Source organism: Biomphalaria glabrata, chromosome 7, assembly GCF_947242115.1.
Source record: "Biomphalaria glabrata chromosome 7, xgBioGlab47.1, whole genome shotgun sequence".
NCBI classification, from domain to species: domain Eukaryota; kingdom Metazoa; phylum Mollusca; class Gastropoda; family Planorbidae; genus Biomphalaria; species Biomphalaria glabrata.
In genome coordinates, this window is record NC_074717.1 from 18658358 (window position 1) to 18685482 (window position 27125).

Consider the following 27125-nt stretch of genomic DNA (forward strand, 5'->3'; position numbering starts at 1 on the left):
GTATCAGAAAATGTCTTAATTTGCAAGATTATGTTTGAATGAAGGTTTTGTGTTGGGATCATTTTTTGTATTAAAGACAACAAGTTCATATACCCCAAGACTAATTGAACTGTGGGAGTAAAATAACTTTTAAATGTTATGTGAAATTAATCTAAGAAATATATTGAGTCAAAGTAAACAACATAAAAATTACTTACAGAAGCTGTTTGTACGAGGACACGATAGAGCAGAACATGAAATGAAAGGAAACAAAGAATATCAAAAACATTTCAGAATACAACCCAATTTAGTAGTGATTCTTTAAATAGTTGACATTTCTACAATTTTTGAAATATTTTGCAAGATTCATCTTGCTGGTGGTATGGATATCAGTAATTTACCATGCTTCAGATTTGCAAAATATACATTAGTATTAGCAGTTCTGAGTAATTTGTTGTCAAGTAATACTTGTTTCTTTTTGTTTTTCAAACATTAAGATGCATTTTACAACATGCAATAGTTGGTTTAATCTTAAAGATGACCTGTTACATATGTATAATATACATTTGTTTGAGCATCTTAGTTAATAAGGGTAGCATGTGGATAGCATTTCGCAACAGTAAATGTCAGGCACTGATTATAAAAGCTTGATGGAAGTGGTCTTTTTCTAAAATCCCTAAGCACAAATATAGTCATTTTATTTTTTTGCTTGTTATACATCTAATAGTCTTGTCTATAGCTTTTGACAGTAAATTGAGTTGACCTGTTGATTTAACAAGTACTTGTGAAAGCCTGTAGAATAAAATGAGGGAATGGACTCCAGCTCAGCCTTAAAGAGCTTTCACCAATAATCACCTGTTCTATCCCATATATGCCCCTCAACAAAAAAAATAAAAAAATTAAAAAATCATAAAATACTAACCCTGTGTGAATATTAAAAAATCAAGAACAGTTTGAATAGTGACTCATAGTATAGTTTGAATGCAATTTAGTATTTGAAAATTTTAAAATATAGATGTTGTTTGTGAACATATTTTGGCTGCCATAGATAATGCATAAGACATTTTTTTTTAGGAAAACAAAAAGGATTTTTACAAGCTAACAATCTCCTTTACTAAATAACATTTCCTTCATTACACAGGATCAATTATGTACTATCATTTTCCTCATGTTCTTATTCAGTTCTAATCTGCAAGTTTATGAAACACTTTCAAATTTAAAAAAAAAAAAAAAAAAAAAAAAAAGAAGTAATAAAAAAAATATAAAAGTAACTGAATATATCTAACAAAAAATTGTGTGTGTATATATATATATATATATATATTTGTCTTACGGATAATAAAGATTATTATTATTGTTATTATATATATATATATATATATATATATATATATATATATATAACTAAATTATTTTTTTCTGGCTACTAATAGTATTAAAAAAATACTAAACTCAGGTATTGAATAAAAAAGAAAAAATATCAAGTATTTGAACTTGACGTGGAAAGAAATATAAACTACATTTGTAAAGAAAATTCTTCCTTGAAAAATTGTATGACAATGTTAACATTACAAAAGAGTAATTTACAGTAAGCCTAAGTTATAAAATAGTTTTCAAAAAAAAAACTTCTAAATTTATATGTAGACTAAATGAAATTAGAGGTCTAATTTCATAGTTTAAAACTAATTATTAAGTATAATTAACTTCAAGTAAAGCATTAATAATGACTTTCACATTAATGCTTGACTAGTTAGTCTGAGTTTTCGTAAGATTGATAGATCTAAATAAATGTAAGATTAAAAAAAAATCAGAATTTAAAAGCTATTTCATTATAATTTTGTTATAATTTTTTTTTTAGTTTGTGGTAATGGTAATGCACTAGTCAAGCAGTTCAAAAACTAACTATAGCTGATCTTGTTTTAAATGGTACTGCACTAGTCAAGCAGTTCATAAACTAATAGCTGATCTTGTTTTAAATGGTAATGCACTAGTCAAGTAGTTCACAAACTAACTATAGTTGATCTTATTTTTAATGGTACTGCACTAGTCAAGCAGTTCACAAACTAACTATAGCTGATCTTGTTTTAACTGGTAATGCACTAGTCAAGCAGTTCACAAACTAATAGCTAATCTTGTTTTAAATGGTACTGCACTAGTCAAGCAGTTCACAAACTAATAGCTGATCTTGTTTTAAATGGTACTGCACTAGTCAAGTAGTTCACAAACTAACTATAGTTGATCTTGTTTTAAATGGTAACGCACTAGTCAAGCAGTTCACAAACTAACTATAGTTGATCTTATTTTTAATGGTACTGCACTAGTCAAGCAGTTCACAAACTAACTATAGCTGATCTTGTTTTAACTGGTAATGCACTAGTCAAGCAGTTCACAAACTAATAGCTAATCTTGTTTTAAATGGTACTGCACTAGTCAAGCAGTTCACAAACTAATAGCTGATCTTGTTTTAAATGGTACTGCACTAGTCAAGCAGTTCACAAACTAACTATAGCTGATCTTGTTTTTGCCCCTTTCTTCCTAACCCTAACCATTTGCATAAAACACAGATCCCAGACATTATGCCATACAGAATCTTAGACCATACTAAACTCTATAGGAAAGACACAATAAAATTAGTTGTTTTTTTTTTCAGTTACTGGAAGATAGATCTGAAAAATTAATGAGGCCGAGAACATCAAGTTGATGATGTTAGGAATGTGGGTTTTGAGTTTATGCACATCTGCACAATTTAGGCAATGTCGTATTAGGAATGTGCCAAAATTTGGTTCTAGTCTAGATCTATAACTATATAGTGATATCTAGATCTAGTTGCTGTTTAGCATTAAGTTAGTGAGGCTGAGAACATCAAGTTGATGTTAGGACTGTGCCATAAATTGGCATAGATCTATAACTATATAGTATATATTATATATAGACTATTATATAGATATATCTAAATCTGGTTGCACAAAAAGTCCAACACTGCAAAATTCTTTTACTTCCCATAAAAGTTAAAGTTACTGATCTATCATGATTATCTAGATACTAGATCTAGAATAATAGCTAGATCTATTAAATCTAACTATAGTAGACCCTCTAGTATTGATCTACTAGTAGTCTAGTTTATGATAATTTAGAATTGATCTAGATTTAGATCTCCATACAATGTAGTATCTAGCTGTACTATGTAGATCTAGGATCTAGTTAAATATATAGTAATTCAAGTAATTCTGCTTGTTCTAAACTAGGACTAGAGTCTAGAGTCGTAGGGATCTATTCTAGAGTCTAGATGGTAGATGTTACTAGATTAGAATTGATTAGATCTAATCATCAATATCGAATAGATCTAGAATCTAGATGATGATATTTAGAATGTGAATGTCAGACTAGATACTCATACTGATAGTATTTTAGTAGTGATAGTAGAGAATCTAGAATAAGTCGCATGATCAATGATCATCAATGTCATTTAAAATCTTTCTTCTAGTAGAACTTCTTGAGTATTCTAGACTCCTACTAGATTTAACTTTAACTAGATATATAATAATAATAATATAAAATAAAATATATTAATATATATAGCCATTATAAGCATTATAGTTATAGTATAGTCATAGACATAATCATAGTCTATTATTAAGTATTATATTTATAATATATTCTAGATTTATATTATTCATTTATTTAAGTTGTGATTGTGAATCAGTGATAATGTTTTGTATGTGAATATTGTGATTCTCACTGTGAACACAGCGTGAGTGGCATGACTGCCTGACTGAGTAGAGTTAAAGGGAAACTCCGATGGTTTTGACAATTTTTATATAATATGTGTTTTAATTTACAGATAATGAATATATGATTCTTTTTTTTTTCTTTGCAATAATAACTTAGTAATTGATGTTTTACCGACGTAATTTTCCTGCGCATCCAAAACAGTCAGATTTTCACGTCACAAAGGTGTTTTAATCTATTGACTTATTGTATAACAGGAGACCATACAGCAAAGTTTACATTCTCATAAAAGAAATATATCTTGGTCTATGCAGTTAGATCTAGGATCTTGTAAGCAAAGAAAAAATGCGTATTAAAAGTAGATTTACATGCTTGACTAACCACGGCAGTCTGTATTGTCTCGTCAGACCACTCAACACACAACAAACACTATCGCTGGGTTGTCTTGTCATGACCGACTACACGTACTCTCAACTAGCTTTACACTGACCAGTTTGTTCGAATCAGTCAGACACACGATTTATTTACTTCTTGGGACAGAGAAAGGCTTAGATGAAAATGTTACTCTTTTTCTCGAGTTGATTATCCTAAGCCTAATGCTTTTAGATCTATCTTATACATGTGTATATATATACGTATATATAACTGTATCATAGCTCTGGACTAGGCCGTCACTAAGCTTAACAGCCTAACAGCTACTGTAAGAATGAAGCGATACGATTTGTCAAATCTAGTTTCTCTTTCAGTATTGTTGATGGAAGTGACGTATGAACTAGCTTAAAACAAAATCTCCTAGAACCCTGTTTTTTTTTAGATGTCAAGAATTTACTAACTAATTTATTAATTAAATATAAAAATGTTTCTAAATCTAAGGCTGTCTAAGCATTTAATATTATGTTTAAATAAAAAATGGTAAAATGTTTACTTTTTACTATTACAACTTTTTATGCAGAATTTAAATATGTCAATAACTCAAATTTGAAAAACCATCGGAGTTTCCCTTTAAGTCAGTGAGTGAGTGATGAGTATCATTATCATGAGTGTGTCACTAGTCACTAGATCTAGTCACTAGTGTTAGTGTTAGTGTAAGTGTGAGAAAGGTGAGCAATCGATAATTGGTGTGTGTTTTTTTTTTTAATAGTAGGTGTTCAATAATAAAGAACCGATTTTGGATACATAAATATAAAAATTACGTAAAAACATGAATAGAGGATGCATAGGATTTGAAGCCGAAAGCTATAGTAAATTATTGATGGATCTAATAATTATAAAAATAACGTACATACCCATTATGATTATTTTGTTGACTATTTTGAAGTTCAACTATTTCCTGTTGAATATACGCCAGTATTTTAGTCCGCAACAACATGTAGCCAAATATGTTTTTTAACAGGCCTAGTAGGATAGCGCGACAAAGCTTAAAAAAAAAAAAATCCAAACCTAGAGTATTGATTAATTGAACTTAGTTATATCATCATTGTTCGCTAGAGTCTATATAAAGATCTAGTTAATAGTCCTAGGTCATTTTACTTTCAGAATTAGTATATTTTTAAGCCTTTTTTTTTTATTAATTGTCGCTAAGTATAACTCCAACTCTGTGACAAGGGACTAGAGCTTATAAGGAACAAAAAAAAAAGTCTGACCCAAAATATGCCTACAAATACATAAGTGTCAACATACGGATTAAGAAAGAAAATGAAAGAAGCGAAGAAAAAGTGGATATATAGAGTGTCAAGAAATTGAGGAGGAACTGGACAGAAATGATAGTAATTAAACGTTCCAACTGGTAAAGGAGCTCACAACCTCAAAGCATGGCAGAACTACGACTGTACCTACAAGACAAATACAATAGATGTTTAACTGAGCAAAAAGATGGGATAAGAAGATGGACGGAATACGGTGTATAGTTGTATAACTTTGAAATCTTGGGAGATTCTAGGGTTACTCAAGTCAAAGTCCCTGTCGTATCCAAGACTGACGAATATCAGCGGTGAAAGCCCTGAAAAGGAGATAGTCCTCCGGAGCTGACAACATATTCCTTGTGAAAGTCTACAGGCTGGAGGAGAAACCATGATAAAAGTACTTTTTAAGATTTGTAACAAGATCTGGCAGTCAGGAAAATGGCCCCACACACACATATATAGACCAAAGGTAGGCCTACTAGAGGGGAAGAGTTGAGCACCGGGAATTCGCTGCATACGTTTAACATTTAACAATTAAACACCTACATTACAGACATTTTTAAAACAAAACATCATTACCTTAGAAATTGAAAAACAATTTACACTGACCGAATGTCCGTAAAGGGGAAAAAAAGTCTGAGACAATACCGCGGTAACATTTCAATGTTTTTAGTGCGATTCTAGTGAAAGGAAGTGAATAACAGCAAGCCTGGAGTCTAGATCCAATTTTAGAGCCACATGAACTAATACTAATAAAGAACCTTAATAGGCTTCTTTATCAAGTTTATCTAAAGCCCTAAACAGATGTTAGAAGGTATGTGGAATTGAATTGTCTAAATACTAACAAAGAATGATGAATGACAACCAAAAAAAAAATAAATTAAGTATGACTATCACGATGCCTCTTTGATCTAATAAATAATAAAATATTAAATACATCCACTATGATCTATATCTAATTCTAATAGACTCACATACACGGAAAGGCCTTGATCTAATTACACCTAATCTGTGTCTTTTCCTTGAGTTTAGCCCCCCCCCCTTTTTCTTCAGTAGGGTATGAAGCTAAAAAAATATCTCTTCAATATAAAAAAAAAGCTAATTACGCACTCAAAATGTTATGAGCGTGGCTAAATGGGTTTTGACTGAGTTTTGAGTTTAAACCCCTCCTTCAGCGGCGTTTGAAGGTAAAAAATACCTCTTTAATATTAAAAACAAAGCAAATTATACACTCAAAATTTTATAAGTGTAGTCAAAGTGTTTTTGAGTTTAAAATTCCCTCCAGTGGATTTTAAAGCTAAAAAATACCCTTTCAATATAAAAAAAAGTAAATTCCACACTCTAAAATCTATGAGCGTTGCCAAAGGGGTTTTGAATTTAAACCCCCCACACTGGAGGATCCAGGGGGGGGGCGGTAGGGGCGATCGCCCCCACCCCACTCTGCCGACCCCCCCCCCGAAGGGGAGGGGGCGGACGAATTTTAGTATAGAATTCACAAAATTTGTATACGAATTTATTACTTATGTTAATAATATATACTAATTATTTATATTTCAACCTATTATTAGATTATTTCGCCCTCTCCTTCCAGTATTTTGGTAGGGTCGGGAGGGGGCGATAACATCAATCCGCCCCCCCCCACCATAAACTTTCGAGTGGGGGGGGGGCGGTCCTATTTATTTGTAGAAATCATAGCTTGCTAACAGAATCAATTAAATATCTATATGATTAAAACTTGTTATTGGTATTTTAACCGGTCTTTATATTATGTCGTTCACCTGTTGGCCGATTGGAAGGGGAGGAGCGAATACCTCTACTGCCCTTCCCATCTAAACCCTTTGAGTGGGGGGGGCGGTCCTACTTTTATGGAGAAATCAAAGTATGTGAACAAAATTAGTCGAATATCTATATAATATAAACAGGTGGAAGTGCGATACATGCGATACCTTCCCCCCATCGGACAAACCAATACTTTTTACTTTTTGTATTATAGTAAGAAATTACAAAAAAAAAAACTGTCACTATATAATTTATATATGCTATAAAGTAAATTCTTATATCGAGTCGCCCAACCCCTATTCTTTAATGCAAAATGCAATCATTAGCAGAAATTATAAAAAGGAGCGAGGATTAATCGTTTTCATTTTACCGCCATTCCCCTTTCCAGGCAGAGTTTGTGTAATTTCACATGAATTTATCATAAATATTTTAAGAAAGACTTTGCTTTGGAAAAGTTATAATTCAAACGAAATTTTCAATATAACAGTCACGGTTGAGATGAGTTCAAAAGCGAGATCATCTTCTCCTAGTCGACTTTTTCCAACCTTTACTCTAACTCAATTTTTCTAGTTTATTTAAATTTAGGATTCTAACTCACAATTTATGATTGAATTTTATTGAATATTATCAATCGAATTTATTTTTTTTCGGCGGCGATCCTCAAAGCCTTAATCTAAATATGTGGGGTATCTTATCTTTTCAAAGAACAAATCGGTTGTATTTGCACTGTATCAAGGGACTATAAATTCATATTAATATAATTTTCCACATTATTCAAAAGGTCCTTTATAATAGAATGAATAATGAGCTGTAGGTCAGGAGAACGCGTTACTGCAGTGAAGAATGCCAGAAAACGCTTTTAGCGTCGAGGCTTCGCCCCGAACCTCACTGATGATTATTAGGTTGTAGATGTCAGGAGAATGCGTTTCTGCAGTGAAGAATGCAAGACAACGCTTTTGTAGTCGGGGCTTCGCCCCGAACCCAACTAATAAATAATAAGCTGTAGATGTCAGGAGAATGCGTTTCAGCCGTGAAAAATTGAAGAAAACGCTTTTGGCGTCGGGGCTTTGCCCCGAACCCCACTAATAAGTAATAAGCTGTAGATGTCAGGAAAATGCGTTTCAGCCGTGAAAAATTGAAGAAAACGCTTTTGGCGTCGGGGCTTTGCCCCGAAACCAATAATCAGTAATGAGCTGTAGATGTCAGGAAAATGCGTTTCAGCCGTGAAAAATGCAAGAAAACGCTTTTGGCGTCGGGGCGAAGCCCCGAACCCCATTGATAAATAATGAACTGTAGATGTCAAGAGAATGCGTTTCTGCTGTGAAAAATGAAAGAAAACGCTTTTGGCGTCGGGGCTTTGCCCCGAACCCCACTAATAAGTAGGCCTAATAATCTGTAGATGTCAGTAAAATGCGTTTCAGCCGTGAAAAATGCAAGAAAACGCTTTTGGAATCGGGGCTTTGCCCCGAACCCCATTGATAAATAATGAACTGTAGATGTCAAGAGAATGCGTTTCTGCTGTGAAAAATGCAAGAAAACGCTTTTGGCGTCTGGGCTTTGCCCCGAACCCCATTGATAAATAATGAACTGTAGATGTCAAGAGAATGCGTTTCTGCTGTGAAAAATGCAAGAAAACGCTTTTGGCGTCTGGGCTTTGCCACGAACCCCACTAATAAGTAATAATCTGTAGATGTCAGTAAAATGCGTTTCAGACGTGAAAAATGCAAGAAAACGCCATTGGCGTCGGGGCGAACCATTAATAAATAATAAACTGTAGATGTCAGGAGAATGCGTTTCTGCTGTGAAAAATGCAAGAAAACGCTTTTGGGTGTCGGGGCTTCGCCCCGAACCCCACTGAGAAAGCTTACAGCGCTCTCCCAGACCCCCAAGTTTGCAAGAGAAAGGCCTCAACATGACTGTTTTTGGTTCTGTTTTTTTTCGCCGAAGATTGAGAAACAGTCTTATTTTATTCTCATATGTCGAATATATATATATATATATATATATATATATATATATATATATGCTGTACGCACGTTTATGTATAGGGTTAGGGTTTACTCGGCGTTAGGGTTAGGGTTTGGAAAAAAATCGCCCCCCCCCCACTCCAAAGTTCTGGATCCCCCACCAGCGGGATTTGAAGCTAAAAAAATACATCTTCAATGTAAAAAAAAAAAGCAAATTACGTACTCAAAATGCTATGAGCGTTGCCAAAAGGGGTTTTGAGTTTAAACCCCCTTTCAGAGGGGTTTGATGCTAAAAAAATACCTCTTCAATATAAAAAAACAAATTACACGCTAAAATTATTTGAGCGTAGGCAAGCCAATTGGGTGTTTTGAGTTTAAACCCCTCTCCTACAGAAGGTTTTTTTTTAATTTTAAAAGCCCTCCAGATGGTTTTGAGTTTAAAATCCCCTTACAGAGGGTTTTGAGGTGGAAAACCTCTATCTTTAATATTATTCTAAAGCAAACTACAGTTACCTAATTCTATGACCGTAGCTAAATGGGGTTTTGAATTTAAAAAAAAATAACTCCAGAAATTTTTTAGTTTTGACGATAAAACTTCCCTTTTCGATATAAAATCTAAAGCAAACTACAGTTACCTAATTCCAAGAGTGTATTCAAGAGAAGTTACACATTTCTACAAGTGGCGGGGCTACATTAATAAAGTGCAGTGAATAAGTTATCTGCGAAATTGAAAAACACTAAATGTGGCTTAACAAAGATGGCTAAGACAGATTTTAGGAGTCAGTTATAGAGATCGGGTCAAAATCAAGGAAATCCATAGGCGAACTGGGAGTCAACCCCATAGTAAGATTGTGACAGGGCATCGCATGAGGTTTGCGTGACATTTTCTCCGACAAAAGGAATTACGCATAATAAGAGTTGCGATGACATCCTAATTAAATACAACTTGGCGCCACACAATCATGGAGGTCCTCAGATCAGGTGGGAAGAGGTTTCAGACATTACCAGTGACAGATTTTTGTGGAAACAGCTTGATGGCAAATGCGCCGAAGGGCGCGAGAGGGTCTAATAAGTCAGTAAGAATAGCACATTAGGTTTTTGCAATAAAACTTTTTAATAGCAGGAAAATGCACTGTAGATACCTCAGAATATGCATTTTGTTGGCTTTCAATACCAGAAATAGTGCCTGGCGGCGGAGCTCCTAGCGCTCGCCCAGACCTCCTTGCTGGCAATGGCGGGGAGTCTACAACGTTTCTGTTCTGAGGTATCTACCGTCGAGTTACTCTTCTATTAAAAACAAATTGTAGGTCAAAACCAAATCTGCAACTCACTGCACTTTATTAATGGAGTCTATTGGAAGAAATTGTGCACTATAGGGACGGGTAGCCTAACCACAAATCCCCTTTGGCCTCGCTCATGAAATTCAGTAATTATAATAGCTTTGCTTTTCCTTTTGTTGAGAGTGGGGGTAACCTCAAAACACCTCTTGGCTACGCTCATGGAATTTGGTAACAGTAGTTTGCTTTAGTCTTTTTATCATAAAGGGGAGTTTTATCGTCAAAACCATCTGTTGAAAGGTTTTAAACTCAAAACCATCTGGAAGTGTTGTTGTTGTTTTTTTTTAATTCAAAACCCCTTTGCACATTGCTCTTAGAATTTGGTGACTAGTTTGCTTATTGAAGATGGATTTTAACATCAAAACTCTCAGGAAAACCCTTTGGAGGGGCTTTAAACTTTACCTTCTAGAGGGGGATTTTAAACTCGAATCACCCCCTCCCGGTAACGCTCATAGAATTTGGTGACTGTAGTTTGCTTTAGTTCTATATTGAAGAGGGATATTTAACGTCAAAAAACTCTTGAGGGCCCGTGGGGTTTAACTAAGCCCCCCCCCCTTTTCTTGGCTGCGCTGGCTCAAGTGATGGTTTAACATTAAAAATGTATGATCTCCCCTACAATAAAATAAAAAATTAATTTAAAAAAAAAGTCACAAAATTCCACCCACCCTCTGCGGGTGTGGGTGGATTTAATTTCCTGGGGGGGGGGATCCCCGAAGTCCCTGCCCTCTCACGGCTACGCCCATGTATAGATCTGTTTTAAATATGTCAAGATTTCACACCAGCTCCTACTCCACTTCGAATCGATCAGCTGTATACCGCTTTTAATGCAGCAATTGTGATGTCTAAGCTGTTAGAATTGAAGGTGTACTTCCGTCCGAAACTCTTTTTGTAGGGGTCGCAGGTTAAGGGGCAAAAATGATGTCTAAGAGGTTAAAATCATTGCCATTGAAAAGATTAGATAGATTAACTTTGATTAAGATTAGAGATCTAGAATCTAGATTTCTAGATCTAGCACTAGAGTCTAGAGTAGTTCTAGACTAGAATCTAGATCTAGATCGAAACTCTAGATTTATTTATATGGCTATAATTATAATATGCTAAATCTAGAAATCTAGATTTATATATTTATATAGATCTACTAGAGAGATCTAGGTCTAGATCTATAACTTATAACACTGTTACCAGTAACTATATTAATAATATAGTGAGGGTATCTAGATCTAGTAATTCAATCTTAATTTTCTTAATCATTAATCTAGAGTCTAGTTAGCTAGTCACTACTGGAGATCTATATATTTATATAATAATATATTATTTATATAATAATAATTATTATATAGACATCTATATATATATATATCTATATATATATATACAGATACACATGTCAACAGGGGACATGACAATTCGTTCACTGACATTTTGTTCACCGACAAATCGTTCACGACTTTTCGTTCACGCGACTATTCGTTCACCAGACATTTTGTTCACGTGACTATTCGCTCACGGACTATTCGCTCACAGACAACTTGTTCACCAACAACTTGTTCACCGACAGTTGGTTCACGACAAATTGTTCACGCGACAAATCATTCACTAACAATTCGTTCACAGACAAATTGTTCATAGACAAATCGTTCACTGGATATTTCCAAAAAAAAAAATTGCTAGAGATCGAACCTGATCCGAAATTCTTTGTTAATTTTTGTTTGTTTGTTGTTAATATTTTGTTAACGAGGACAGTAGGTGATACAAAATTATACTTAAAAGAAAAAAGAGATCTTACAAGCAAGCTGAAACATTTAAATGGGACCTCACTTTACTATAGGTAACATTTTTACTTTCAACATGTAGGCCTTCTTTTACACTCATGTCCATCATGTAGTCTTGTTCGATCTACCCATATTTGCTTATCTTGTTAATAGCGGTCCAGATGTTTAATTAACATACCCATTTTATTGATATCTTATTAACAAAACAAATCTTATCTTATATAATACAGACGTTTCTTCAAAAAAAGATTATGATTATGTCCTACGCGTCATGCATTCTGCCAAGTCACTGGTTTTCCTGGCTAGCTCAGACACACTAGTATTTTTTCCACAATCCTTTCAGTGTTTTTATGAGAGATAATTTAGATTTTTAACAATGGTACTAGATTTGGTACAATATATGGTTTCACTGTTCAACTCTGAATGTCACATACTAGATACAGATCTTAGATTAATACTTATCAATTAAGACATCTAAGAAAAAAACAACTAATTACATTTACAACACTAGGAAATATTTCGGTTCCCTATCAAAAAATTATAATTTATCGCAATACAACACAATAAAATTGTTTCAATAAATTTGTTATTGAAGTCCAAGCAATCAAATTAGTCTACCAATGGGTGGTCACATATAGAAACAAGTTAACTAAAATAAAAATAAAATAAAACTTCTTTTAAACTTGATGGAAAGTACTATACTAGTGTCTAGTAGATATTTTCAATGTTAACAGATTGAACATGTGTATAGGCAATGTCCAATAAAGTTTTATTACTTCCAGAGGAGCCAGTCTGTCTAGCACTCAACTGGGTGTTAACTAGAGTATCCAGATGAATGGGTAGATTCCCGGTAGATGAAAAAAAAGAGGGGGGTGTAAAGGTGTATTAAAGGTGAAAGTAAAAATGTTACCTATGGTAAAGTGAGGGCCAGCTTATATTTTTCATCTAGCTTGTAAGATCTCTTTTTTTATTTTTTTTTATTTTAAGTATAATGTTTATCACATACTGTCCTCATTAACAAAATATTAACAACAACAACTAAATTAAATAAACTCGGATTTGACCTGATCTCTAGAAATTTTTTGCATTTGGCAATAATAGCTACAAAAGTTTTAATGTAAATAAATTAAACATGCGACGAAAATATATAAAATTAACAATATGTTACTATCCAGTGAACGATTTGTCTGTGAACAATTTGTCCGTGCCGTGAACGAATAGTCGCGCGAACGATTTGTCGTGAACCAACTGTAGGTGAACAAGTTGTCTGTGAGCGAATAGTCGCGTGAACGAATTTTGGGTGAACGAATAGTCACGTGAACGAAAAGTCGTGAACGATTTGTCAGTGAACGAAATGTCAGTGAACGAATTGTCGTGGAACCATGTCAACATAAGGCTCATCAGACTCTTATTCACATTATAGACTGGTATTTTTATGTATTGGTATTTTAAAGATTTTAGAAATACATTCATGATTCAATGAAAAACACTTGTGAGTAGTGTGAGTGATCTTAATCATAATGACTGTTAATGACAATGTAGTAAAAATATGCTATGCTCATTTGACAGTCAGATTGTCTTTCTAACCGATGCAAAAACAACCCTCCAAAGCCTGCAAAACTCTGATTCCTCATATATTAAAAACCTCAGAACAGCACTTACAAAGCTCAACAACAACAGCAAAAAAACTGTTATTCAATGGATACCAGCTCATATAGAACTAGAAGGAAATGAAAAGGCTGACACACTCGCCAAGAGTGGGAGAACTAACTCACTAATAAACTCTGCACTCTATTCAGAAGAATTGAAGAAATTAATCATAAATAAAACAAATGAGAAATGGACGAGCTCTCATCCAAATCACAAGAACGATGATGCTTACTATAAGCTATCCCGACAAGACCAACGTCTAATCTTTCGACTCAGGACCGGACACAACAGAATGCGACAACACATGTACCGGAAGCTCAAAATTGGAACCAGTGAAATCTGCCCATATGGAGTATCACCAGAGAATGCAGACTACGTCCTCCAAACTGCTCTCTTTACCAAGAGGCCCGTATAAGACATTGGCCCCAAATCACCCCAATAGAAAGGAAACTATATGGAGAGCTCCCTGATTTGGAAACCACTGCGCAGTTCATCTCATGTATTGGTCTAGTCATATGAACACTCCAACATAACAATGAGAAAGAAGAAGATGAAGAATTTGACATTTGTATGTCCCTAGGTCAGGAAATATCTTCTTATATCTTATATAATACAGACGTTACTTCAAAAAAGAAGATGATTACGTCCTACGCGTCATGCATTTAGTCATGCATATTAACCAATGTCTTAAATTCTGCCAAGTCACTGGTTTTCCTGGCTAGCTCAGGCAACCCATTCCATGCTCTAATAGCACTAGGGAAGAAGGAGTATTAGTATAAATTTGTCCTAGCATATGGGACGAGGAATGTGCCTTTATCTTTGTATCTTTCTGAGTATTTTATTAAATTTTGTTTTTGTATTTGAAGATTATGGTTCAGTGTTTTATGTATAATTGCTACTTTACTTTTGAGTCTTCTGTTCTGAAGGCTTTCTAAATTTAGTGATTTTACTAAAGGTGTTACTCTAGTCAAATATGAATATTCGTTTGTTATGAATCTCACTGTTCTATTTTGTGTCTGTTCCAGTTGCTTAATGTTTTCTTGAGTTGAGGGGTCCCAAACGGAGGATGCATATTCTATTATTGGCCTAACCAAGGTTAAATAACATTTTAGTTTTATGTTCTTATTTGATTTATAGAAATTTCTTTTAATAAATCCTAATGCTTTGTTTGATTTTTTTTATAGTTTTTTCAATATGTGGATTCCATGACAGTTTTTCATTTATAATAACACCTAGGTATTTTGCGTTTTTAGTCTGTGTTACTGGTTTGCCATGAATAAGATAAATGGAATTAATTTGTTTTAGTTTTTGTGTTACTCTTAACAACTGACATTTTTCTGGGTGGAAAGACATGCTCCAATTTGATTCCCATTTCTGTAATTCATCTAATTCTCTTTGTAAAATATCTGTGTCTTGTGTTGTTTTTATTGTTCAATATATTATGCAATTGTCTGCAAATAATCTGACTTTTGTTCCTGAAGTAACGCAATTTGGTAAATCATTTATGTAAATTAAAAATAGTAGTGGACCCAAGACTGTTCCTTGAGGTACACCTGAGTTTACTGTTATCGGTGTTGATTTAGAGCCATTTATTATTACAGTTTGTTCTCTCCCTATCAGAAAATCTTTAATCCACTGATGCAGTGGACCATTAATGCCGAAATAATTTAATTTTTTAAGCAAACTATGGTGGTGAACTTTGTCAAAAGCTTTAGAAAAATCTAGTAAGATAGCATCTATTTGTTCACTATTATCTAAACCTTTTGAAAAATCATCAATTAGTCCTATTAGTTGTGGTTCACATGATCTATATTTCCTAAAGCCATGTTGGTATGGGGTGAGGACATTATGTTTGTCTAAGTGGCTTATGATGTTGCTACATATTATGTGTTCTAGGATTTTACATGTGATGCTGGTAAGTGATACTGGTCTGTAGTTTCCTAGGTCAGATTTTTCTCCTTTTTTAAATAGGGGGGTGACATTAGCTTCTTTCCAGTCCTTTGGTACTCTGCCCTGATTAAGCGATGCCTGAAAGAGTATTTTGAACACTGGGGCTAGCTCATTGCTTAGTTCTTTGAGTAATCTAGCTGGAATACCATCAGGTCCAGACGCTTTATTTGGTTTGGTGTTGGCTAATAGTTTTTGAATTCCATTTTCTTGTACTACTATATCTTCTATGTTGTCTACTTGGTTCAAATTAAGTAATATGTCTTTATCTCCTGAGGCTGAGAATGCTGATGCAAAGTATTTGTTTAGGATGTTTGCTTTAGTTTCATTATCATTATGTATTATGTTATGTTCATCTTTTAATGGCGCTATGCCTGTTGTTTCCATTTTCTTAGACTTAATGTATGACCATAGGTTTTTGTTGTTATCTTTAGATATTACATTGTTTATGTATTCACTCTGCAGCTGTCTGCTTACTTTTTGGGTTAAGTGTTTAATTTTTATATACTTTTTGTAAACTCTTTCTGCCTTAGTTTCTTTAAATTTTCTATATAGGTTTTCCTTCTGTTTACAAAGCTTCTTTAGTCTATTATTAAACCAGCATTTATTTATTTTGTTTCATGTGTATTTAGTTGTTATATGATTTTCTATAATGCTTTTAAGATGGTTTTTAATGAAATTCCAAAGGTCATCTACTGGTTGGTTAATGTCTTTTTCTAATAAGAATGTTTGTTGAAAGTTTAATGCAGCTTGGTGTAGTTGTGTTAGGTTACATTTATTCCAGAGTAAGATTTTTCTTTTGGGTTATGTATTGGCTACTGCTTTTATCTGACTGTGTATTTTTATGATCTCATGGTCTGATAGACCAGGGATAATATCATAATCAACTACTAATCCAGGTCTGTTGGTTAAGAAGAGATCTAATGTGTTGTTTAATCTAGTTGGCTTTTTAATGATTTGGTCTAAACTTAGGTTGTGTAAAGTTTCTATGAAAAGCTCATTTATGTCCTTAAGGTTTTGGTGTTTATCTATGGTTAGTGTTTTCCAATTTATATCACTTTTACTTTAATAAACAATGAAAATTCCACCTTTTACCTTGATTCCAACTCTAAAATCTTACTTATATTTGTATGTATGATTATCACTGAGCTTTTACATAATTACAACAATGCTAACTACTATTGCATAATTAGTTTTCTCTTTTTTTTTTTCTTCTTTCAAGCACTGAACTTTTTTATAACAAAAAGACACAATGATTTTGTTAGCAGGAAATACAAGGTTTAAATTGTGAAAAGTGAGTTTTTAAATCTGTCTTTATAAACATTTTCAACTTGTTTATTCTTATTTTAAATACTATAGCTTATACAGTATATGCTTCTTGCACTTTAATTGTATTCTAATTGTGGGTGAGGTATTTCTGTCATAATTTTAATACATACTTTTAGGTGCTTATGAACACAAGACAGCTTACACATCATCTTGTTGTATTGTTAGAGAGAGAGATGCAATTTCAATTAGGATCTTTGTCTTTGTAAGAAGCCTTGGGCTCCAATATGTGTTGACCCTAAATATAAAATTATTTTTGTGGACTATGTATTAATATCTTAAAGGATGAATCCTTTTTTAACAGTCGAGGATTTGGCTGAATAAAACATATGCACAGTAAGAGCACCAGATCACTCCAGCATTCGTCTATACTCTCTTAATCAAATTGTTTTTATCCAACCATTCATATCTTTATGTTGTCCATCTATATATTATATTAAAGATGTTAGTGGATGTTTTTGAAATATTGGAATGGCAGCAAGTGATAATTCTCAAGCTTGAATCCCTATAATCTGTTACAATACATGATTTAGTTTAGATCTATATTGCAGGAAAGTTGAGGAAAGATTTTAAGATGTTTCTTTCTGAGTCTTCTTATCTCTGCCCATTGTTAAGAAAATATTAAAGTTGGTTGATAGTTATATGCATTAGCTAAAGTAAGAACTGTTTGAAGCACTGGCTATTGAAACAAGTGAATTGGACATCTGCCTAGCATCTACCTGTTTCTAAAGCATACAACTTGACCTGGTCAGCTAGCAAATACCTTGACATTGGCGCACTGCTGTAATAGCTGAATAGTAATGTTATTTAATCCCAGTTCAAGAATTTGGCTTCTATCTGCACATAAACTCTGCCATTTTGGCTCAGTTGCCTAATGCTTTACCACTTAGGTCATAGGTCCTATTAGAGAACACACTATACAAAGGATGCAACACATAATAATTATAAATTTTTTAAAGTGCATTTCCTTTCAAAAAACTGTTTTCTATTCATTTATAGGTTAGTGGTCTCGGATGATTTATTTGTACAATGTCAAAGAATAGTCTGACTGTGTAAGTATTTTGTTTTGTATGGATCCATTGTAGTGTTAATTTTTGAAAAAAAAAAGGAATGTATTAATGCACTATGACATTTTAAACTTGCAGAGCTAATGTTCATCTGGACTATCTAGTCAATGAAGTGTATCGACCTTATATAATATCTAAAGTTGTGGTTAAACATTTGATGTCCTATATGCCATTCATGAATGAAATATTGCCAGAAATTTACACTTTAAGTGATTCCAAAACGTCAGCTGTGTTATTTTTAGACCATCTTAAGAAAGTTGATGAGCCTGGAAAATATCAAGTAAGTCATGTGTGGCATCCATTATATATCTGCTTGCAGATATATAACACATTTAAATATTGCTGATACCTTGGCCATAATTTCAGTAACACTATTAAAGATAGTCTCCTTGTTTTCTTTGCTATTATTTAGTTTTAAAAAGTAAAGTTCCTCTTTCAGATCTTGTGATCTATAAGGCAGATGATGTTTCTGTGGCCCATGGCCATACAATGTTCAACTGCCTTAACTTTTAACCAACTAATGTCCGGTACCCATTAACAGAGGTGGCCTCAGCAGTGCGCGGGGCCCTGGGTGAGTGTCATATGCGGGGCCCTATACATATTGTTCCACATCACGCTAACAGGCTTATGCACCTCTAACGCTGTTGGCAAAAATGTTGATTCGTCTATACTCTCTTAATCAAATAGTTTTTATTTCTTGCTTCTGACTCTTTGTCTAACTCTTTATTCTTTGAATTTTAGATCGTCTTTCATTTCAGAAGCAATTTATTTTGCTGTGAACGTGATCATTGCACCAGAGAAATCGATGTACTTTCTAAAATGTGCAAGAAGGCCTTTGTGTGTCAGCAGATTGCAAAGTTTTGCTGGCAGTATTCACAACAAATAAAATTTAGCATAGGATTAAACTGAGAATAAACTCGAAGCTTCCTTGTTCATAGTTTGCTAGAATTCGGCTTTACTTTTCACCAGTGGATCATTTACGGTGTCAGCGACAATCAACAGTGCCTCCCTCAATTCTTTTGTTTGATAGGGTAGCCCTGTATAACTTTCGAGGCGGCACTCCCACCATGTTTATGACAGTGATTTTGTTGTTATGAAAGGCACTGCTTCTTCCAAAACTTTTATAGATTCTCTGTATGAAATTAAAAAAAATGTCACTGTTTGAGAGTTGCATTTAGCCATGTCCCTAAAGCAAAGTTCAGATTAAGGCAGTCTCATAGAGTGTAAAATGCTTGACTGTTAATACGAATTATGTGTTCTTTTAACTCCTTGGTGCTTTCCTTTCATATTCGCACAATTGTCATATCTCTTGCTACGACAATAGGAGATGTCCAGACCAAGGTTTTCCAGCATGGCGAGAAGGGTCTCTGACAAAACATTTCCTGTTGCGTTTTCAACATCTACAATACATCTCTATCTGATATGTCCACAAAACACAATATAAGGGACATCTGCTCCCTGTGGCTAACATCAGGCTTGAAGTCAAGGAAGACAGAAAAATATTTACCAAGTTTGATTTTATCAATGACTTTCCCTTTTACTTCTGATGCCTTCAGGTCCATAAGCTCATTTTGAATCCTATCCCTGAATTAATGGTCATGAGCTTTGTCGTTCTAAATTAGTAGAAGATGGTTGGGTGGAATTTGACCAGCATCTCAACCAAGCCTAAAATTGATCATTGTTTGGCGAAAAAAGTTAAACTGTTTTCCCAAGACATGCTTCTAGAGACTACACACCAATAAAGTTTTTCTTTTATAATTTGGTTTAGCATCATTTTATCCATTGTGCTACCATTGGACATTCTCAGAGCTAAATCCAACCACATTGACACACACTTAACGTGATTCACAAAAGCATCATTCTGCTGAGGTTTAACACCAAGATGCTTCCAGTCGCAGTAGCCTTTGTTTGTTAATTGGCCTCCAGTAGCCATCATGCCAAACAATTTACAAGGAAAACACAATGCTCTGTTTTTGGTCTTTTGATATAAGAACAAAGTGTGAGATAGGAGCTACAGTAGTTCTTTGACTTTCACAGATCCGACTTTTGCAAAATGGTTTTCAAAAAAATTAATGACAATAATACTTCTGCTGTGCCTGGGGGGTGGTTGCCCCGCTTGCCACCCCCTACTGCCCATTAGAGTTGAGTGGACTCAGAGACACCCTAAAATTCTGAAACTGAAAATCCCAGGGTTTCAAATCCTAGACCCCTCAGTTCAGCGCTACTCAGCCAACACCATTATTTAGTATGTCATTATAGATTTAATGTTTGTATAAAATAATATCTAAAATATCATTAACATGCATGACTTCTACAATATTATTTTTAGGCATTTAAAGAGGCGTTAGGACATGCAAATTATCAAAACATTGTCAAAGCTTTAGAAGATGAAGATATACGAGATGACTTCAATCATAAAAAGGTAAAAACATTTAAAGAAAAAGCTTATCTTAAAACTTAGTTGACCCACTTTAAAAAGTAGACAGCTATTACAGATTCCCAAACATTTTGGATTTTAACCTTTTAATTGCACACTTAGGCTGTGTATCTAGCAATGAAAATATTCTCATTCTTAGAGCTGGTATATTTGTCACTTAAGTTAGCTATCACAGCAAGGCATGGCATCATTATTGTGTGGCATGTGCTTTGAATTGCCATTTAAACGATCCAGGGTTCAAACCCTGCCTGCTACCAACCTCTGCTATCCTACAGGAGCTTTTTCCTTAATGGAACACTTCACACATTGAGTATTTAGTGGAACACTTTGCTTATTTTTTAGATTAATTCACCTAGGTGGCCTACTAGTTAATTATTCAAGTAGTTCGTGGAACACCTGTTCAGGCCTCTAACACAGCTTGTAAACAATGGGCAATATCGTCTTCATTTTTAAAGGAACGTCTGAAGAACTTACTCAAGTCACAAGCCTGCACCTTTATTCTTAGATATATGCTTTAGTATAGAATGTACATAGCTTAATTCTAGAAATTAATTCATAGGCAGCTAAAACTATGCCACATATTTTTTTTAAATAGCAAAATTAGAAAGAACATTTTTTACAGATATGATTGCAAAATCATATCATATTTATTTACTACAATAGAAAATAAAATGCTACTCTGACCAATTCATTTGGCATAAATTTACTGGCTGTCAAGTCAACAAAAGAGAAACTGGCTGTGCATCCAGGATTGAGTGAGAGAAACAATACTTGTCTTGTTTTAGTTCAGATGGCAACTGGCAAAGAAACTTCAGATGTGATGTGATGAATGCCTTTTTTTTATGCTTTTTATTTTTTAACACAGAGGTTCTCAAACATTTTTAGTTCAGGGACCCTTTTAAAGCCATATGATATTAGTGGACACCTGATGCATACTGATTTGTCTGCCCAAATCAAATATTTCTAAAGCTGCTGGTATAATCAAACTCTCCAAAATGGTTTGTGCTTTTTTGCACTGTGCTGTTCCCAATGCCTTTATATATGAAGCATTAATTAGGAGCTTTTTCATTCACTGTTGTTGCATTGCTAATAATTTTGTACTGATTTGTCTACAACTCCAAGTGACATTTGAAGCAATTTACGGGTTTATCACTTAGTTCATTATGATTTGTTATAAGATGATGCTTCAGTTTAGCAGATTTCAGAAATTGTATTGGATAACACATTCAAACAAATGACACATTGTGGCTGATCTCTGTTGTCTTTGTATGGTATAAATCTGAATTGTAAATTTTTGTAATTTTGCCTTATATGGTGTGGCCTCTCTTACAGCATCGTGTCTCAGTTCATTGCCACTATTTTCATTATACTCTTGCTCTTCTTCAGATGTCTGCTTACCTTACAAATATTTCTCCATAATCTAAGAGTTAGTTGGGCGTGTGAAAGACAATTGAACTAACACAAATTACACTGTACATCTGAACAATTAATTATAAAATATGCAAGATTAATAAGAAAACTGATATCCGTGTGGCACAAAGTCTCATTGTCTTTGGTTGGAAACTTTAAAATGAAGATAGGCTTAGTTCTTTGAATGGTGTGATAAAGCAGAGAAATTGAAAGGCCCACTTTGATTGGCATAGAAAGTAGTGTTATTAAAAGAATGATTAAATTGTAAAATAAGTAAATTTCATTTTCATGTGCAAAAAAAATATCTATAACAGGACTGTTAATCATTGTTGTTTTGCTAAGCTGTGTCAACTATGTGTCATCATAGAATAGTTGTAAAAGAAATATTAAACAATAGTGTCGGGCGAGTTGATTATTATTTAAATAATCCAATTTGGAAAAACAAGATTTTAGTGAAGAAGTTATTTTAATTGTATATAATTTTCAACTATCTGCTGATCCCTTGCAGACATCTCAGGTTCTGCAGACCACAGTTTGATAACCACTGTTCTAGCACATTGAAAGAAAAAAGGAAGATATAGAAGCTGATGCAAAAAAAAATTGTTTTAATATTTAAATATGGCATGGTTCATTATTGTGATTTGAGTGAAGCATCAATTTGAGTTAATTTCAATATTTCAAAATAAAAAAATTAGGAAGTTACCTTGTTCTCTTTTTTACAACATGATTTTCTAACTGTGATCCCATTTCAGATTTCAAACTTTGATGGCTTTTAGGGTTTCTAACGGTCATGATAGCACTTTGATTTTCTGTGATGGCATTTTCGGTTTTAAGCTTTGATGGCATGTGGGGTTTCTGTCATGTTGAGTTTCAAACTGTTATGGCATGTAGTTTGCAAACCGTGATGACATGTTCGGTTTCTAACTTTGATAAAATGATAAGTTTCTAACTTTGATGATATGTAGAGTTTCTAACTGTGATAGCATGGTGAATTTTTGTGATTGAATGTTGAGTTTCTAACTTAGATGGAATGGGGATTTTCTAACTGTAATGTTATGTTGTTCTGTACTTTTTAACATTTCTATTTTTATTAAAACAGGCCTTTACAAAATTCTTAAACTGAATTCTAAAAATTGAATTGAACCAAACCATTTGAAATTTTTTTCTCCCTAAGAAAACTCAAGACATTAAGTAGATTGAGTAACTTGTAATCTGTTTCACATCTTTCTTTATTTTTCTTGTAACCACCATCATCTACACCTGCTATTTAAAATAGTTAATGACTAACCTACAAACAAATATACATACACAAGTAGTCTACAAATGCAGTATCAGTAATTAATGATATTAATTTTTATTTTAGTAACAGCTAAATGAAAAAAAAAACTTGTAATATTTCATTTGCTCCTAAAATTAAAAAAATTAGGGGAAAATAATATTTAAAAGCAGACAATATATTTTGACATTATGTAATGACTTGTCTAAGAAAAAACAACAAGTTTGAACTAAGTCTCTTCATTGACTGTGTAAAAACATGATTTTAATTAATTGAAAACAAATCTTAAATTTGAAAATAATAGAGTTAAGAACAATATTCCTACTTTAAAATAAATCCACATCAGATAAAATTGTTCACAATATTTACACATAATTAGGCACTAGATTTTATATTCTGCATACTTCTAGACTGCTCTGTAGTCATTGCACAGAGTAACAATGTCAAAATATTTTTACGCTCATAATATTATTTTGCTTCATAATGTGAAAACTCTTAAACATTTTGTAATCATCTCTAATGGATGTTGTTTGCATGTTTTGATACTGTAACTACAAAACTGTGACTTACAAACTACATTGTTCTGAAACAATCTATGTTAATATTTTTCAGATTATGGAGCTCTTCCATAAGGAAATTCAGCAAAAAATTGATCCATCAATTTTAGCAGAAGATCTTTTAGCTGAAGAACTAATAAGTCAAGATCAGTTTGATGAAATCAGAAATTTAGAAGAAAAAAAAAACACAATGGATGCAGTGTTTCTACTTCTGGACTCTATCCCCAGGATGAAAGATCAATGGTTTGAAACCTTTCTGAAAATATTAGATAGGAATGAACGTAAAGAACTAGTTGAAATTTTAGATGACACGTATTATTCTAAACAAGGGGACGGTGCTGGGAGTCAAAACATATCTGATACATTAACCACTTATCAAGACATTAACCATGAGGCTGGAGATGTGAACCCTGACCTAAAGCAGCCTAGCCTTGCAGTTCATCAGATGGCTGAGCCCAGTGGAGTTAACAGTGATGTATTTCAAGAAATACATGCCCTGAGACAGATTCTTCAAAAACAGCAGCAGTTATTATTGACACTGAACTCTAAGGTGGAAAATATTGAACATTTGTTACAGAGATTAGTGAGCAGTAAAGGCAGAAGTGAGATTAGCTAGCAGTAAAGGGGAATGACTTCCTTTTGAGAAAAATCTTTTTTCTCTTATGACATTTATACTTATTTAAGATGTGCTACCGATATATAAACAGTATTTCTAGAAACATTGATGGTGACTTTTCCAAACAGTTTCAATGTGGTAAATGGCAAGGCACTATCCTTTCTATTTAATGAAAACATTTCTTATTGCAAGAAGTTTTTTTTTCTGTCTTGTCTTCTATTTGGCATTTAAAAAAACAACAACTTTCTATCAATTTTCATCTGTTGTTTACATTAGACCTCTAGTCCAATATAATGTCTTACAGAGTGACAATTTGTCTAGTCATTAATGATCTGAACAAACTGGTATGAGCTTAAGTATTTATCTATATATCTTGAGCTGATTAAAAAGTAAATTAAAAAAAAAAGCTCTTTAGCTCAGAGGATGATTATGTAGTCTGACATTTGAGAACTTCAGAGTACATAGTGAAACAGAAACAAGATTTAATCTTTGAGTTATCTTCCTGACTTAAAGTGGAAGATACCTTGGCATTTTGCTAGTCAGAAAGAAATTCTCATGCACTAAAAGATATCATAAACACCTTCAGGTTGAAAGATTGCAGCATCCAGTTTGTCCCCTGGCCCTTGTTTAAGGTGCTATAGAAAATGAAATGTATTAAAAAGAGAAACCTTTAAACTAAATTTAATACCTTTTAAGGCATATCTATTTATATATATAACTATGTACAGCTGACATAAAATGTACACAAATCAACTATCTTTATAAAATGTATATAACATGTTGCATGCTTAAACTTTGTATTAAAACTTTGATATTGTCAGTAAAACATTTCTTTGGACATTGCTTATTTATATTAGTAAACCCAAACTATGATATTGTCAGTAAAACATTTCTATGGACATTGCTTAATTGTATTAGTAAATTCAAACTATGATATTTTCAGTAAAACAGTTCCAAATGACATTGCTTAGTTTATTAGTACAAGTTGTTTCTTTGACTTTGTTATACTAAAAAAGAAAATTTCACTTGCATTGCATATCTAATAACTTTTGTTTTTCTGTTTCACTGATTTTTTAAATTCAGAATTATTGCCTAGATCAGGGATAACCAAAATATGACCTGTGGCCTTATCTGACCCTCAACGCAGGTCTTTCTTGCCCTTCAAAACCTATGTTCCCAATATACAGTACATCAGCATGTTAAACAAAAAGGGTGAAAAAGAAGAGTGTAAAAAACAAAAAGGAACGTGAAGACGCCACTCCATTGATTTGGATAGATTTCATTCCATGATATAATATTCATCAATAGTTTCAAATGATCTAATACAACTTTAAAAAAAAAAAAAAGTTTTTATATAGCGCACCTTTCATTCTTATAACATGCACAGAGCGCTATGGACCAATTCCTTTTGTGGTGCAGTAGTGGGAGGGCTTGTGTATCTGTGCTAAGGTTTCAGTGATGTCTTAAGCTGTTTAGCAAACACTACTCTGCTCAAGTCCAGATTGGAACTCAAAAGCCAGTCAGGTAGCTAAACGGTTTTTGACACACATCTCATTTTAGATTCAATTCTTGGATATTTGGATGTGGCCCAGAATGGGATTGATTTAAGATCCATTTTTAACATTAGCAACACGAATGGTAACTTGCTACTCAACATTTGTATGGTCATGAAATGTTAACAAGCAAAGAAAGTTAGGGACACAACAATAAACGGTATTATGATTAAGGAAAACAAAAATGGCAAGCTGTCGTGACTCTAGATGCTTGCTAGAAGATATCTTTAATGAAAGAAGTTTTTAGCTTTTTGTACAAAGCTTAGATCAACTCTCTCTGGCTAAAGGTTTGAAACTTTATTTCGCTAACACCCATTCTCGGATCAAGTTGAAATTTTACACAATTATTCATTGGCGAACAAAATACATGAAACGATAAAAAGAATTCATCAATCAGTCAATTATTTACTGTGTTCATTATTTTGTTTGAGATTGGGATTTAAATGATAGTTTCAATTAATATGTAATTTTTCATTTGAAAATTGAAATCGTCTTTTCGTTAAGTTCCACGACACACCTGAAACCGATAGTTTTTAAAAACCGATGTCACTGCCAGTGGTGTCACGCGGACGTGCGGTCCGCACCGGGTGACACCCAAGGGAAAAAATGCAATTTGCAATAACTAACAATTAATCGCTCAATATTGGAACATGTTATTCACAATGAATAAATAGATCAATGCACATTTTAGTCTCGGCTAAACGTATTTTATCTTTTTAAAATTAAATTCTATCAAACTGTCCAAAACATAGTATACTTTATAGCACAAACAAAAGGTAAAAGCTGTATACCAGCTGCATGAACACTGCTTTGATTTGAACAATATTTGTATCGGATCCATGTTATAGAAATGAATGAAGTAGTAGCTACTAGCTTGCATCGTAATGAAAGATGGCAACCAATAGTCACTGTTTATCAAAGGATGACATTCTTCAGGCATAAAATATGACACAAATCTCACAATGCCAATAATGTTAATTCCGTAGAATTGAAAAGTAACCACGTGGCTATTGAGATGTCTCAAGACTATGATGTAATTTG

General features: G+C 33.4%; 1 protein-coding gene across 7 annotated transcripts; it reads left to right on the top strand.

Annotated features, from left to right (window-relative positions):
- The first annotated feature begins 6055 nt into the window (after positions 1-6055).
- LOC106062127 (antiviral innate immune response receptor RIG-I-like) lies at positions 6056-25501 on the top strand. 7 transcript variants are annotated; one of them, XM_056036555.1, is made up of 6 exons: positions 6065-6204; positions 17065-17136; positions 18168-18220; positions 18314-18515; positions 20565-20657; positions 23971-25501. In XM_056036555.1, the coding sequence occupies exons 3-6, from the start codon at positions 18198-18200 to the stop codon at positions 24529-24531; spliced, it is 879 nt and encodes a 292-aa protein (XP_055892530.1). In that variant the 5' UTR covers positions 6065-6204; positions 17065-17136; positions 18168-18197; the 3' UTR covers positions 24532-25501. The 7 variants fall into 7 exon arrangements, with proteins under 7 accessions (XP_055892535.1, XP_055892530.1, XP_055892534.1 ...); XM_056036554.1 differs by lacking the exon at positions 6065-6204 and adding an exon at positions 11315-11402; XM_056036558.1 differs by lacking the exon at positions 6065-6204 and adding an exon at positions 11603-11696.
- The last annotated feature ends 1624 nt before the right edge of the window (positions 25502-27125 follow it).

Bases quoted from the DNA above. Each gene is read 5' to 3' on its own strand.
- LOC106062127 (XM_056036560.1), top strand. From the start codon at position 18,198: ATGTCAAAGAATAGTCTGACTGT. The intron at 18,221-18,313 runs GTAAGTATTTTG...TTAAACTTGCAG, and splicing joins TCAAAGAATAGTCTGACTGT to AGCTAATGTTCATCTGGACT. The intron at 20,658-23,970 runs GTAAAAACATTT...AATATTTTTCAG, and splicing joins ATGACTTCAATCATAAAAAG to ATTATGGAGCTCTTCCATAA.